Source organism: Ctenopharyngodon idella, chromosome 3 (genome assembly GCF_019924925.1).
Source record: "Ctenopharyngodon idella isolate HZGC_01 chromosome 3, HZGC01, whole genome shotgun sequence".
NCBI classification, from domain to species: domain Eukaryota; kingdom Metazoa; phylum Chordata; class Actinopteri; order Cypriniformes; family Xenocyprididae; genus Ctenopharyngodon; species Ctenopharyngodon idella.
Window position 1 is genome coordinate 40,431,989 of NC_067222.1, and position 15,677 is coordinate 40,447,665.

General features: G+C 37.0%; 2 protein-coding genes across 8 annotated transcripts; one reads left to right on the forward strand and one right to left on the reverse strand.

Moving 5' to 3' along the window:
- Positions 1-188: 188 nt before the first annotated feature.
- Positions 189-4,408, reverse strand: pgls (6-phosphogluconolactonase). 2 transcript variants are annotated; one of them, XM_051886140.1, is made up of 6 exons: positions 4,291-4,408; positions 3,689-3,958; positions 1,392-1,499; positions 1,197-1,298; positions 791-931; positions 189-659 (listed from the first exon to the last, which is right to left on the reverse strand). In XM_051886140.1, the coding sequence occupies exons 1-6, from the start codon at positions 4,351-4,353 to the stop codon at positions 513-515; spliced, it is 831 nt and encodes a 276-aa protein (XP_051742100.1). In that variant the 5' UTR covers positions 4,354-4,408; the 3' UTR covers positions 189-512. The 2 variants fall into 2 exon arrangements, with proteins under 2 accessions (XP_051742100.1, XP_051742101.1); XM_051886141.1 differs by lacking the exon at positions 4,291-4,408 and adding an exon at positions 4,193-4,284.
- An 855-nt stretch (positions 4,409-5,263) lies between these two features.
- On the forward strand, positions 5,264-15,385 carry LOC127508325 (zinc finger protein 135-like). 6 transcript variants are annotated; one of them, XR_007928772.1, is made up of 7 exons: positions 5,264-5,824; positions 7,016-7,109; positions 7,236-7,338; positions 7,433-10,487; positions 10,622-10,755; positions 10,847-10,964; positions 11,043-12,351. XR_007928772.1 is itself a non-coding variant. In XM_051886136.1 (4 exons), the coding sequence occupies exons 1-4, from the start codon at positions 8,619-8,621 to the stop codon at positions 14,930-14,932; spliced, it is 933 nt and encodes a 310-aa protein (XP_051742096.1). In that variant the 5' UTR covers positions 8,067-8,618; the 3' UTR covers positions 14,933-15,385. The 6 variants fall into 6 exon arrangements, 4 of the variants coding, with proteins under 4 accessions (XP_051742096.1, XP_051742097.1, XP_051742094.1 ...); XR_007928771.1 differs by having other exon boundaries at positions 7,433-10,755; XM_051886136.1 differs by lacking the exons at positions 5,264-5,824; positions 7,016-7,109; positions 7,236-7,338; positions 10,847-10,964; positions 11,043-12,351 and adding exons at positions 14,313-14,430; positions 14,505-15,385 and having other exon boundaries at positions 8,067-8,871.
- The last annotated feature ends 292 nt before the right edge of the window (positions 15,386-15,677 follow it).

Here is a 15,677-nt window from a genome sequence, read left to right on the forward strand (position 1 = left end):
AACAGTCTTAGTTATTATAGTACATCAAGTTAAACTTTTTATATTTATAAAGTTTTATATTTTATGTAATGAAAATATTGTGCTTTTAGTTTTGGTTAACTACAATAACCCTTTATATAACACCATAGAATTGCTTCTTTTTTTTGCACTCCTCACACAATGCATGAAGTACAATAAACGTGGAAAAGTTCAGAATGGTTATTAACCTCCTAAAACTTCATTCAGAATTTTTGGGCAGGTTTTTTTTTTATTGCATCTAACAAAATGTACAATGGCAACTATTGTTTCCACAGTTATTGTTACGATAATAAACCTATGGTAACAATTGTGTTTTTAAAAAAATTAAACAACAAATTCTGAAAACTTCAAAGATCCCCCTTTTTTTTAGTTTACAGTAATAATAACTGCAGTAATTACAGTTATGATTTTCATAAGTGCTATGAAGAAAAAATCTTTGCAAACACAGTTTATGGACTCCATAGGAATACTAGAAAGTGCTTCCACAAGTTCTGTCAGAGTTTTGCCCCAGGCCCTGGTCTCTCCACCTGAGACGTGAGGGAGGCAGCTGCTGGCTCATCCACAAGCCAGAAGAGCTCTCCCTGTCCAGGTGCCACCAGAGCTGCTGGAAGTGCGGGGCCTTCTCCACCCTCCAATACTTGCTACAGAATTACAGAAAGTTAAGGGATAAAAACTAAAACAGTAAGAATTAATCTATCAAAAGTACAAAATGTATCATTATATGTACAGTGAGTCCAAAAGTCTGGTCTGAGACACTACTGCAAGTGCTTACCTTGAGCATAGGAGCTTTGCTGCCTCCTGTTGACACAAACACCACACATCGAGCAGCGTTGACCGTGGGTAATGTCATAGTGACACGCTGAGGGGGTGGTTTGGGGGAATCAGAGATTGGGGCCACTGTCCTCTGGCTTTCCTACAAAACCACATTTCACATGATAGATTTATACTTTAAAAAAAGAATCCCAATACAGTACATATAAACAATTCAAAATGGATAAAAGTGAGGGTTTTGTAGGGAATCCAAATAATAAATAGGATTCTACAATAAGTGGGATTCAAAAATCCTATGTTATATAGGAAATCACTTCCTATTTATTAGCATGTTATCATCATATGTTATTCCAACAGTCTACTGAAAATGAACTCTGATGCTGCTTTATTATGAATTTATCAGAAACCTGTAATAAAGGATGATCAGGAAAGAGAGAGCAGGTGTGTCCATCTGGTCCCATTCCCAGCAACAGCATGTCAAAAACTGGAATTTGCTCTGTGCTAAAGGCCTAAAATGACAAAATTCTATTAAGAGATATGAATTAAAAAAAAAAAAAAATCAAATTAGTTGAATTTAATTTGTCTATGAACTGAAATCGCACCTTGCTGAGTTTGCCAGCATAATCGTCAGCACATTCTTGCACAGGTAAAGAAGGATCTATAGCCAAAATCCGATCTTCTGGAACGTTGATTTTCTCAAACAATTGATTCTGTAAGATATAAAAAAAAGCAATCAATATTCATAGTTCACGTGACATCACACCCTTATAAAAAACGCCCACCTGGAGGATAAAACAAGGTGCTCTTTCGCTGCCCACCGGTTATTTTATTTTTTTTTACCAGGTTTGTACTTGGTGCCTTAAAATAGTGATATTAAAAGACCAAATTCAGTACAGACTTCAGTATACACCTTATTGATGATGCATATTGTATAAAGGCACTGAGAAATATTAACGGTCAATTTAACGCGTCACGTTCATATTCTGGACATCTGCTCCTCTGTATATAGTATGCATCATCAATAATAATGTGTATACTGAATTTGATCTTTTAATATCACTGTCTTATTAAATCAAGTCATTTTAAAGTATTAGTTCACTTTCAAATGAAAATTAGCCCAAGCTTTACTCACACTCAAGCCATCCTAGGTGTGTATGACTTTCTTCTTTCTGATGAACACAATCAGAGTTATATTAATAAATATCCTGACGCATCCGAGCTTTATAATGGCAGTGAACGTGATCAAAGAGTATGAGCTGAACAAAGTGCCTCCATCCACATCCATCCATCATAAACGCACTCCACACGGCTCCAGGGGGTTAATAAAGGCCTTCTGAAGCAAAGCGATGTGTTTGTGTAAAAAAAATATCCATATTTAACAAGTTATGAAGTAAAATATCTAGCTTTCGCCAGACCGCCTTCCGTATTCAATTTACAAAGAAAGTGTAAACTGGCATCGCGTCAGTTAAGCTTTTTCCGTAAGTTGAATAGGGAAGGCGTTGGACGTAGCGTAAGCTTTTTGAACTGCGAGAGTTTTACATTTTCTTCGTAAGTTCAATCTGGAAGGCAGCCTGGCGGAAGCTAGATATTTTACTTCATAACTTGTTAAATATGGATATTTTCAAAACGCATCGCTTTGCTTCAGAAGGCCTTTATTAACCCCCCCTGGAGTTGTGTGGAGTACGTTTATGATGGATGGATGTGGATGGAGACACTTTCTTCAGCTCATACTCACTGATCCCTATGACTGCCATTATAAAGCTCGGATGCATCAGGATATTTATTAATATAACTCAGATTGTGTTTACCAGAAAGAAGAAAGTCATATACTGTACACCTAGGATGGCTTGAGGGTGTGTACATTTTTATTTGAAAGTGAACTAATCCTTTAAGTGCTTTTTCACATTAAAGTCGGCATGAAATGGAAGTTGCAATAGTGTTCCCTAATGTGTTATAAATCCAAAAGAAACAAGAAAAATGTAGGGCGGGACTTGCTTTTGTCCTTGGGGAATTGACTAGATAGAGTCAGAGCGCATTTACGCCACACCCATGACTAAAAGCTGCTGTGTGACAGGGTGTACAGCAAACAAGCTAAAAACCCAGAGCTAAGTTTTTATAAGCTACCGAACCATAAAAGTGAGCCTTTAAAGAGACAAAAGTGGATACAGGCAATAAGACGGGAAGCATCAGCAGGAAGAATGGGTAAATTGTGGGATCTTGACACTCAGTATGCCACAGTATGCCTACGTGTGCAGTAAACATTTTGCCACTGGTAAGTCAAATGTCCAAATGTCAGCCTTATATATTATATTTCCTGTCGCCTATAACGTTCGCCTCCAGTGGGCGTAGTTCCCAGAGTAAAATGACAAGTTGCGCTCTGTCTCAATTGCCTGTATCCACTTTTGTGTCCTTAAACGCTCGTTTTTTGGGGGTCGACAGCTTATAAAAACTTAGTTCTGGTTTTTTTTTAGCTTGTTTGCTGTCACACAGCAGCTTTTAGACATTGTTCTGTTTTTTGTTATAAGTCAGAAATGACAAGGAGGCAACTTCACACAATACAAAGTCAATGGAGAGGGTTGGATTGTTTTCCCTCTCGGTGGGCGTGGTTTTCAGATTATGACGCATGTTGCTCTGTCTCTATGGTTAGAAGGTTGTGGTTTGCTATTGGTCGATCTCATGTGAGTGACAGGTTGCCCCGCCCTCTCACAAGTAAACATCATCAGAGAAGTTGCTGCAAGAGGGAGGGGAAGTTATTTTGATTAAAGAGGACATTTTTGGAAAATTGACTGTGCTGCAATTCTATGGATGTTTTGCCAGTCACGTGTCTGTAAATTATGAATGAACTTCCCCATTACTAAAAAAAACTCTACAGGTTAAGGGGAAAAGACCACAGGGTTACCTTATATAAGCCATAAGTGCTCTCAGGATCACTGAATGGAACGAGTCTCTCATCACAGAAGCCGATAAGCCATCTGCTGCAGTCCAGGTTCGGTACAGCAGGCAGCTCCTTACTCAGGATGGAAACCAAACTCCCTCCTGAAAGACCTAGAGAAAAGGAGCTTCCACCTCCGCTTAGAGCTTTCTCTGCACGAGAGGACACCAGCTGGGCCAGAGAGGATCCGAGCTCGGCCACAGAGGGAAACACCACCACTCTTCGTCGTCCAGACATCTGAAATGAAGGAAAGGTGCATAATGACTATGCCAATCAATTCAGATATGAAGCACAGCAGAACTCAATATGCGTCCAACAGCAGCATAACCAGAAAAAAAGCAGATGGTTTGAGTAAAGGAAACAATAAGTGCACTGTTTAATTTGAATGTGCAGTGCAGGTGTGAAGTCAAATAAATCGAGGAAGCATTGATTCAGAATGTGAGCCATAATATGAGTGCACAAAGACCCTACCGATAACCTCTGGCAATAAAAGCACGTCAAAATGATGCTCTGCGACTTCCACGCTAACTTATGGAAGCTGTAATAAATTATAAAATGACTGAACTCACCGTGGATTGTTTTCTTAGTAGTGAGGTTCCCTTTACGTGCTCCTCATGCGATCTGACGAACATCCAATCGCAGCGAATGTTGCCTACCGTTGCATTCTGGGTAATGTAGTGCTCATTTGAAACAACCCCCTGTTCAGTGGATTTCTGAACCAGTCTAGCTGTCATGTAGCTGTAACTGAATCACTGGTCTGAAAATGATTATTCATTAGTTCATTAATCATTAGTTTTCATGTCTGATATGCTGCTTATTTCTGTTTATATTATATATGATTTGTATTATTTTCATTTTATGTAATATTTTTCCGAATATATTCTAATATACGTCTGTGCATGGCAGCTATGTGAGTTATATAAACACAAATGCAGTGCAGTTGAAAGATCTCAGAAACCCACATAAAAAATACTATAGTAATTTAGAGTAAATACTATAATGTTTTTGAACCATACTGTAGTAAAGTACTTGAATTCATTTGTTGTGGCAATTCTATAGTTGATGTGGTAACATACCAACTATAGTAATATAAACAAATTGCTTTACTATATACTACAATACACTACAGTTTACTCTAGTAAAAACTAAAGTATACTACAGTATTTATTACAGTTTATCAGTTCACTATAGTTAATACTACAGTACGCCGTAGCATTCATTAACAAAGTGTTGTAAATACTATAATATATACAGTGTTCTACAATTTACTATAGTATGGTTCAAAACACTATAGTATTTACTATAAATTACTATAGTATTTTTTATCTGAATTATAATATAATAATAATAAATACTATTGAATGACAGACGTTAAAATACACAGTGATCATATGTATTATAGTATTATCACAATATGTAGGAATCAGAATAGCAATTTATCTATGACATTCTTATATGATTTGGAAGCCTAAACGTTTTCCCTATGGATGTAAAATCACGTTACATGAGCAATAAAAATTCGAAAAAATGATTTAACGGATTAATCTGGTTTTGTGAATGTGAATTTTACCCGAAATGTAAAAAAAAATGCTCCACTTCAGTAGATGGCGCTGGTGCGCCATGTTTGGATAAAGCAATCACACTAATCTACACGTACAAGAAATAGTAGGAAAGGAAACCTTTGCTTTGGTGTAGATGAACACTGTAGAACCATTTTATTTACTATTATTAAGTTAAAGTATATAACAAATTATTATTATTATTTGTAGAGGCAGATTCTGTATATCTGCAAAAAAAAGAAAAAAAAAGAAAAAAAGAAAAAAGTTAGCGGCTTCCATTCGATAGTTTGAGGAAATATTAGGAGATGGTGTCCACTCTCTCCTCTTTTCAGACCCAGTTAGCTTCCATCATGGAAACACTCTTGCGAACAGCTGTATTAGAGATAAGCAAACTAGTGGATGTAGAGTGTGAAGTGTTGTTATCGGAGGTCACCCGCAGCCGCAGTGAAATCAGCGCACTGAGAAAGAGACTGAGGTTGACGGAGGTCCAGCCGTGGACAAACACTGGACAAACACTGACACACAGTTTCACATGTGTTAAAAGGTAGTCACACTTTTGTGTTTTATGATGCTTGAAAATGCATATACTTTATAAGGCACATATCAAATTACCTGACGTAAATTGTAAATTAGTAAATGCAATTGGATTTTGGTAATATAATCGGACTAGTTTTAGATTACTTTTGACATAACTCGTTTATCACATTGATTTGAATGGGATAAGCTTGTACCATATTGATATAAAAACAATTAACTGACATTGAGTGAATAACATGTAATCAATAAAAAAGTAACTGTAATCTGATTATGACCATTTTAAAGGATTAGTTCACTTTCAAATGAAAATTATCCCAAGCTCTACTCACCCTCAAGCCATCCTAGGTGTATATGACTTTTTTCTGTCTGATGAACACAATCGGAGAAATATTAATAAATATCCTGACGCGTCCGAGCTTTATAATTTCAAGTGAACAGGGTTCACGAGTATGAGCTGAAGACAGTGTCTCCATCCTCATCCATCTATCATAAACGTGCGTTTATGTAAAAAAATAAATAAATCCATTTTAACAAGTTATGAAGTAAAATATCTAGCTTCCGCCAGACCGACTTCCATATTCAAGTTACGAAGAAAGTGTAAACTGGCGTCGCGTCAGTTAAGCTTTTTCCGTAAGTTGAATAGGGAAGGCATAGGATGTAGTGTATGCTGTTTGAACTGCAAGAGTTTTACACTTTCTTCGTATGTTGAATACGGAAGGCGGTCTGGCGGAAGTTAGATATTTTACTTCATAACTTGTTAAATATGGATTTATTTTATTTACACAAATGCATCGCATCACTTCAGAAGGCCTTTATTAACCCCCTGGAGCCGTGTGGAGTACGTTTATGATGGATGGAGGCACTTTCTTCAGCTCATTCTCGTTTGGTAACGCTTACTGCCATTATAAAGCTTGGATGCGTCAGGATATTTATTAATATATCTCAGATTGTGTTCATCAAGAAAGAAGAAAGTCATATACACCTAGGATGGCTTGAGGGTGAGTAAAGCTTGGGCTAATTTTCATTTGAAAGTGAACTAATCCTTTAAAACAAACTAATTAAAAGTACTTTTTTGGAATCTGATTACGTAATCCAGATTGCATGTAATCAGTTACTACCCAGCAGTCTATATAACATATATATGCCATGGATCATAATAATTAAATTCAAATAACCCAATTTTTATTTATTTATTCAGTGAAGATGCCCAAGAAGAGATGCACAATCATTTGAACAGGTGTGGAGGTGAGGTCCTTTTTAGAGACAGCCCAACAGTAATTCAGCAAGACCAAGTAAGTTCTCTTCATTATGTAAATATCCACATAAATGACCTGTAAAGTAAAAAAGCTGATGAAAATGTAATGTTTCTATATATTTTACACAAATGTAAGATATAATGTGATGTCAAAATGTCAAAGGACAGTCCACAGCAGACGTGTGAGGTCAACCAGCCAATTAGTATGATAAAGCAGGAGCTACATGAAGTAGATGTTTGGATTGGGCAAGACGACAGTGAAGCGGGTAAATCTGGATCTAACTGTTGTATAATGGTGGATAATATTAATTGCCAGTGTTTGTAAATAATTTGACTTGCATCACTTTCACTTAACCATAGGAACCCATTGTGGTGAAGCCGTGAGCCTGTCACCCACCAACGATCCTCTCAAAATTGTCCCTTGTGTTGACAGAGGAAGTAGAGAAAATGCAGCTGCAAGAGTCCCATCTAAATCACAACCACTAGAACTGAACAGAAACACCTCACCTGGAGAAATGGTGAACCAAACAGTGCAGTCGTTGTCTAAGAAATGTACATCTGAATCTGAAAACACTTCATTAAGTCACACACAGAGTTTGAGTGCGTCAAAGTCCACAAGAACATGCGGTGCCAATACTATTTCAGGGGACAAGCGTTTTGTTTGCACCTACTGTTCAAAGTGGTTCAGGTGTTTTAGTCAACTTACAATACATCAGCGGAGTCACACAGGTGAGAAGCCATACAGGTGCACACTTTGTGGAAAGAGGTACATTCAGAAAGGACACTTGTACACCCATCAGCGCACCCATACCGGAGAGAAGCCATATCGCTGTCCGCTCTGTGGAAAAGGCTTTATACAGAAATGCACTCTAGATATGCATCTGCGGAGTCACACCGGAGAAAGGCCCTACACCTGTACAAAATGTGGGAAAGGGTTCACTACGAAATTTAATCTTAACAAACACCTGTCTTGTCAGTCCTGCAACAGCATCAGTTAATGAATGACAATGGGCTTGAGGAAAGTGAGCTCTTGATTGACATTAGTTTTAAACCCTGCATTGGTTTGCGTTATTTATTTGTTTCATCATTATGATCACAGGGGTAGATAATTTTAAACAATGTATAGTTCTGTTATAATTCATGTAGTTATCAGATCAGCATTAAATACAAAACATGTAAAAAAAACAAAAAAACAATGAAATTTGTTTTATTTAATATTATTATTGTAATTTTTCCCCCCAGAATGCAAGTAAATACCACGTTTTTATGGGAAAACAACTTTGATATTCTGCCATCATTTCCATAAATGTTATTCTTTTCGTGATTTTCAACAAATCAAGGTTTTTTTTACCTAAAACCTTTTATCGGCGAATCTACACGGTGGTTTACGGTAATTCGTCCCATAATCCTTTTCTGCCAAACGCTATTTATGGTTTGTTTCTACAAAAACACCGAGAAGAATAGCGACAGTGTCTATCTAGAAGAAGAAACGGCTATATTATATTTTTTTTTATAACATTAAAGATTCCCGTAAACGATCAACATCATGAATACCTCTGATTTTCAGACGCAGTTAACATCGATAATGGAAATTATGGCGAGAACCGCTGTTGCTGAAATAAGCAAACTTTTTGAGGAAAATTCTTTGTTGCTGCGATTAGAGATTTCACGATGTACAAACGAAAATGAATCTTTAAAAAAGAAATGTGATTTTCTGGAGAGTGAACTTCAATCTGCCCGGAAAACCGCTGGAAAAATGAACGGGACAGAAGCTCCATTCAGCCATCCGGGACTTAGAGGTGACTTATAAAACGCGTGTTGAAAGCAGTACCAACAATATACTGTGAATTTTGTCTTAATTACATGCGAAATAGAAAGTTACATGGGGATGTGCATTATCTGAGCTGGTTAACTGAACTCTGTATGTTCATGCCCCACAAAACATGATCTCTGTGCCCTTGAGTAATGTTGTTTGCTGACTTTAATGTCCTTTTAAGTTGTACTTGGTCATTCTCTGGAAACGGTTTCTGTTCCCATGAGTTGCTTTGGGAATAATACACAGATTAGTGAACATTGTTTGATAGATTGGCTCTGTTAATTGTGTAATGCACAAACTTGAAAATAAGGCCTTGTTTTATTTAAAGGGATAGTTCACCCTAAAATAAAAAAATGGCATTATTTACTCACCCTCAAGTAGTTCCAAAGTTCTTTCTTCTGTTGAACATAAAAGAAGATATTTTGAAGAATGTTGGTAATCAAACAGTTTCTGGTCCCCACTGACATACATAGTATTTTATTTCTATATTATGGAAGTCAATGGAGACAAGAAACTGTTTGGTTACCGACATTCTTCAAAATATCTTCTTTTATGTTCAACAGAAGAAAGAATTTCATGCAGCTTTAGAACAACTAGAGGTTGAGTAAATAATGGCAGAATTTCATTTTTGGGTGAACTAACCCTATAAGGCTTTGTTTTATGTATTTCTTTTTCATTGTAATATCCACCAGTCCCTGTTCATTGTCATTACATTTAGAGAGAATAAAAAAGCAACTAAAAAACTTAATAATTTAAATAACACATTTTCTTCAGTTTGTGTTAGTTGCACATAATTGTTTTTTTATAGAAAATACTGAAATTGTTCTTCACTTTCTGTTTAGTCCGGTAATGCCGTGTATTTCTTCCCTAATTGTTTGATCTTTCTGGCATCATGGAGCTCAAAACTATTTATTTTCTTTTAATCATCAATTTGTTTCTCAGGGAAAAGAAAAACAGTTCTGGCATTTGGTGTGATGTGAGGCATCTTATAGTCATTTCATCCCCTGACTTCAACCCCAAAACAGATTTGTCACAATACAAGCTGTAAAAGAAAGTATTGTAAGAGAAAATTATGAACTCGATGAAGAAGTCAAAGTACTTGAAGCATCTCGGGATCAATGGAGTAGGAATGAACTCAGAACCTTCTAAACTCAACCAGTTAAAAGTTTACTACCCAAAAGGAAAGAAAAGTCGCCCCTGTTGTAACGGCAGTTATCTGTATGTTAATGAACTTCAGACACCTTATTGTCTGAAATGATTCTCAGATGGCCTTCCGCTGCTCCCATTCTACAGTTGACGGCCATTTTCTCAGGATCTGATCTCCAGAAATGGTGCAAAAGTTTTTTGGGTTGATCTATTCCAAAATTGGGTGGAACAATAGCTCAGTGGCTCACTATCGCCTCACAGCAAGAAGGTCCCTGGTTCAAGCCCCGGATGTGTGGAGTTTGCATGTTCTCCCCGTGTCAGCATGGGTTTCCTCCCATGCCATATTGGCAGTAGGTGTGGATGTGTGTGTGAGTCCCAAGCCATGCAATGGGGAGGGTTGGGGAAAGACCTGGCAACCTACACGTATGGCGAAAGTCGGATATGACTGAAATGGTAATATAGATAGATTCCAGAATTATTGTGACTAGGTTGAAATAATGTATGCTTAGTAACAATATAATAACAATTGGTATATTTCAAGACTGTAGTCATAACTCTACCTATTTAAATGCCTACATGTTCAACAGACACTGGACATCGTCCCACAATTGACAGTGTCTTTGGTAAGGAATGGTGCATGAACCTGTGGAGACACCAGGAGTCAAATGTTGGTGAGCAGGAGGGCGACACACGCCTGGACTCTTCAGTCATCACAGAAGAGGTTGGTCTCGCACACTACCTGTAAGTGGAGTTCTCTTAAAAACAATCAGAATACAGCTTACTAGCTCCCTCTTTTATTTTCAACCCTTTAGCCAGTAAATCTGCTGGATGAAGAACCAGATGTAATTATGATTAAAGAAGAGACGCTGAAGATTGATGATTGCTCTGGGAAAAATAAACCTGAGGCAGACCAAAGTAACAGTCTGAAAGGTTTGTGGAGAAAGAAACTCTATAAATATTAACTCTTTATTATTTTCAGACTTTCATGTGTCATTTATTGAATTGCAGGACCAGCAATGGCCAGTGATGAGAGTTGTGTTGCCCAGAGCTCTGAAGATTTTATCACATACACGGTACCGTCAGATGAGCAAGTCCAGCCGAACGTACCACAACAGCCACAAACCGAAGAACAAACTCTCGAAGGAACAATCTCGACACATGGAGACTGTACAACAGGGTCAGATTTGAGCCCTGATGTTGGATTTTTTCCCAACAACCTAAGTTTCAACCAGATGACAGTTACACAAAAGAAGAAATTAAATTGTGTGTTCTGTGGGAGAACCTTTGAATATTTAAGCCATATGACAAAACACATGCGAACACACTCTGGTGAAAAACCGTTTGTCTGTACAGTTTGTGGTCGACGGTTTGCTCAAAAAACATATCTCACAACTCACGAGCGCACTCATTCTGGTGAGAGGCCGTACGCGTGCATGGAGTGTGGGAAGAGTTTTTCTCAGAAATCTTCTCTCAATGTTCACCTCCGAAGCCACACTGGAGAAAAGCCATTTAACTGTTTAGAGTGTGGTAAAAGCTACGCATACAAAATTGCTCTTAAATCACACCGGTGTGTTAGTTAGAATAGAAATGATTTGTTACTGAATATTATGTGTACTTAGTTTTAGTATGAAACTACTGTCTAGGGCTGCGTTTCGTGAGCTGAGTTGATCGTAGAGACCATGCAATGCTTTTGGGAAACGCAGCCTATTTCATTATATAATATCAGTGTTCTCTGTTTGTTGAACAGATGGAAACATGTTGGGATACTATTGAATAAAGTGAATTAAAAATTGAAAATTGGATGAAAATGCTGATAGTAAAGGTTGTTTGAAACACTGTGAAATGTGTTCTTGTGCAGGGTTGCCAAGTTTTCACAACAAAACCTGCCCAATTGCTACTCAAAACTAGGCCAATCACGTTTCAGGGGGGTCCCCCATACAAAATCAAGTCCCAGGGGATAAAAATTTGCTTTTTTGGTGGGGTTTCCCTGGTAAAATTTGCATTCCTGGGGCTAAATATCATGTTATTTGGGGTCACTCGCTACAACCCGCGGCAACAGTAATATAGTAGCTCAATTTCGCGGACTTGGCAACAATGTTCTTGTGTCCAGTTTTCTGCTACTTTGGAGAAAAAGAGCTATGGATTTGTTATTGCTGTAACTTTTTTAATAACTAGCCATGATAACTTATAACATGATGTTTTTATCTTTTCTAGTCCCTGAAATATTTTACATTTTTCCTGAATAAAATAATAGTTTGTTTTTATTAAATGTGGTAGTATTTTCTCAAATAAATAGTACAGTTTTGATTTAAACAGATCATCACCTGTTTAAGAGTATTTTTTTAATTGATGTTAAGTACAAAATCACCACCTGCTTCAACTAGAAATATGCTTCATATAAAGAAATTCACATTAAACTTTTCATTTTCTTCTATTCTTATACATTTTAACAGTCCTCACTACAATTTCATCCAGTTGGACCTTGTTGTTTAAACTTTACATATAGATTTCAAAATGATTTTATTTCTGTGTGTTTGTAAAGTATCAGCGTCTAAATCTAAATTGCAAGTTTGACACATATTAAACAAAAAGCAATTTTTTTTTGTTCTAGTACAACTTATTACAGTTGTTTAGCACACAGACTGCATACAGTGCATATGAGCTTTTCAGGATAGATGGCAATGGATGAATCGTTGACTGTGTGGAAGAACAGAGAGGTGGGCATATATAAATAACATTGACATCATAATCTTTAAAATAAAACTGTCACAACTTGCGCTTCTCTGATATGTCTGACTCCTCTTTGCCGAAGTATGCAAGGCCGCGCTGCACTCAAACCAATCCAATACCAGATCTAAAAAAACGCCCAATTTTAACAATCCAATGAACAGCCAATGAATTAATTCCACCCCTCTGAGTTTGATAAGCCATTCAGAAATAAGTCACAATTTCACCTGTTTCACACCGAATTTAAAAAAAAAGGGTTTTGTTTAGCCCCTTAGCAAGGTCTCTTTTGAATGGCATTTGTACCACTGGTGGTAAAGTGGAATGCTAAGCAGCCAAACCTCCTCAAGAGATAACTGTCAACTATAAGATAGGCGCCTCTACACGGTGCTTTACGGTAATTCATCCCATGATCCTTTTCTGTCAACCGGTAGTTTGTTTCTACAGAAAGATCGTAAAGAATATAGTAGCATTGTCTGTCAGAATAAAAACAAATGTGGAGTAGAATACAGCAGAGACTACATCAACTAAATTAAATTGACGTAAAATATGGAAATTATGGATACGGCTGAAGTACAGACACAGCTAATATCCATAATGGAAACTGTGGCGAAAACAGCTGTTGTGGACATACTCAAACTTTTAGAGAAGAATTCGTTTTTGCTGCGGTTAGAGATTTCACGATGTACAAGCGAAAATGAATCTCTGAAAAAGAAATGTCATTTTCTGGAGAGTGAACTTCAGTCTGCCCGGAAAACCGCTGGAAAAATTAACGGGACAGAAGCTCCATTCAGACATCCGGGACTTAGAGGTGATTTAGTCCAGTGAATCTCAACGTTTTTTTGAGTAAAGGACACCTGTCATATTTGGAACCATCCTCAAGGACCCCAGAATAAAATTGGCTCATTGGTATCATTAATGCCTTTGTGACAACCAAATGCAATCAAGTATAATTTACTACTACGTTAGTTGACTTGTTCTATATTTAGTCATTTCGTCAGTTATATTATACATATATTATCTTCTTCTTTTATGGGAACATGTCAAATGACAAAATATACAAAAATTCATATTCAGATATTTTATAAGGACCTCCTGGCATTATGTCAAGGACCACTAGGGGTCCATGGACCCCTGGTAGAGAAACACTGCCTATATAACGCATGTTAAAAGCAGACTGATACTGTGAATTTTTGCCTAAATTAAATGTATTTGTACTTCTTTCTGAGGAAAAAAAAAAATGCTGATCTTGTTTTTGAAATCTCGCACATAAAATCTCAGAGAAAATAGCTTACTTCTGCGTTGCAAAATAATTAATGCCCACATGTTTGGTACAGAGTCTGGACGTCGTCCCACAATTGACAATGTCTTCGGTAAGGAATGGTGCATGAACCTCTGGAGACACCAGGAGTCAAATGTTGGTAAGCAGGAGGGCGACACACACCTGGACTCTAAAGTCATTACAGAAGAGGTTGGTCTTGCACACTACTGAGTTCTCTTAAAAACAATCAGAATGCAGCTTACTAGCTCCCTCTTTTATTTTCAACCCTTTAGCCAGTAAATCTGCTGGATGAAGAACCAGATGTAATTATGATTAAAGAAGAGACGCTGAAGATTGATGATTGCTCTGGGAAAAATAAACCTGAGGCAGACCAAAGTAACAGTCTGAGAGGTTTGTTTTGAAAGAACTTGAACAGCTGCTCTTTATTATTTTCAGATGTTCATGTGTCATTTATTGAATTACAGGACCAGCAATGACCAGTGATGAGAGTTGTGTTGCCCAGAGCTCTGAAGATTTTACCACTGTACCCTCAGACGACCACATGAAATTAAGAAGACAACTGAGAAAGGACAAAAACATTCTTGATGGAACAATTGCTACACATGGAAACAGTGTAACAGGGTCAGTTTTGAGCCCTGATGTCGAATGTTTTCCCAGCAAAGTGAAAAGAAAGCGTAAACGGGTAACTAATACACAAAAGTTAAAAAAGTTAAAGTGTGTTTTATGTGAGAAAACCTTTGAATATCTAAGCCGATTACAAAAACACATGCGTACGCACTCTGGAGAAAAACCTTTTGTTTGTACAGTTTGTGGTCGACGTTTTTCTCAAAAACCAAGCTTTTTATTACACGAGCGCACTCATTCTGGTGAGAGGCCGTACGCGTACACATAGTGTGGAAAGAGCTTCGCTCAAAAGTGTCGTCTTATTGTTCACTTCCAAAACCACACTGGAGAAAAGCCACATAACTGCTCAAAGTGTGGGAAAAGATACGTGTACAAAAACTGCTCTTAAAACACAACGCTGTGTTAGTTAGAATTAAAATATATTGTTACTAAATATTATATGTACTTAGTTTTTGTATGAAACAACTGTTGAGTGTGCATTATTCTGCCTAATATGCCACTGGTTACTGCGTTACTTAAATAAGTGAACATGATGTCTGGTTTCAAATCTGTAGAATATCTTTGTTATCTGTTCGTTGAACATTAAGGATGATATGTCATGATGCTATTGAATACAACGCATTAAAAAAGTGAAACCATGGGGGGAAAAACTGGATGAAAATACTGAGAGTAAAGGTTGTTTTTTATAACAGTATTAATATAAATGCTTTCCAACACTAAACAGTAACAGTCTCCCCATTATTTCCATTGATTACAAGCAATAGTTGTTTAAAGCTTCATTATGTTTAAACAACTATTTTATGTATTGCCTTCCCTGAAACATTTTACATAATTCACTTTTCTCTGAATAAAATAAAGTGGTAGCCTAAATTTTGACATTCAGTCAAATCTTAAATTTTAATAGACGTCACCATTATTTAATCATATGCGGTTTACACTTTACATTAGATTTTAAAGTGATTTTATTTCTGTGTTTGTAAAATATCAGCATCGAAAATTGCATGTTTGAAACA

Excerpts from the sequence above, each read along its gene's own strand:
- pgls (XM_051886140.1), bottom strand. The coding sequence starts at position 4,353 with ATGTTCGTCAGATCGCATGAGGAGCACGTAAAGGGAACCTCACTACTA. Across the intron at positions 1,299-1,391 it reads ATGCTGGCAAACTCAGCAAG|GCCTTTAGCACAGAGCAAAT; the intron begins GTGCGATTTCAG and ends TTGTCATTTTAG. Across the intron at positions 660-790 it reads GCAAAGCTCCTATGCTCAAG|CAAGTATTGGAGGGTGGAGA; the intron begins GTAAGCACTTGC and ends GTAATTCTGTAG.
- LOC127508325 (XM_051886134.1), top strand. The coding sequence starts at position 8,619 with ATGAATACCTCTGATTTTCAGACGCAGTTAACATCGATAATGGAAATT. Across the intron at positions 8,872-10,621 it reads CAGCCATCCGGGACTTAGAG|ACACTGGACATCGTCCCACA; the intron begins GTGACTTATAAA and ends CATGTTCAACAG. Across the intron at positions 10,965-11,042 it reads CCAAAGTAACAGTCTGAAAG|GACCAGCAATGGCCAGTGAT; the intron begins GTTTGTGGAGAA and ends ATTGAATTGCAG.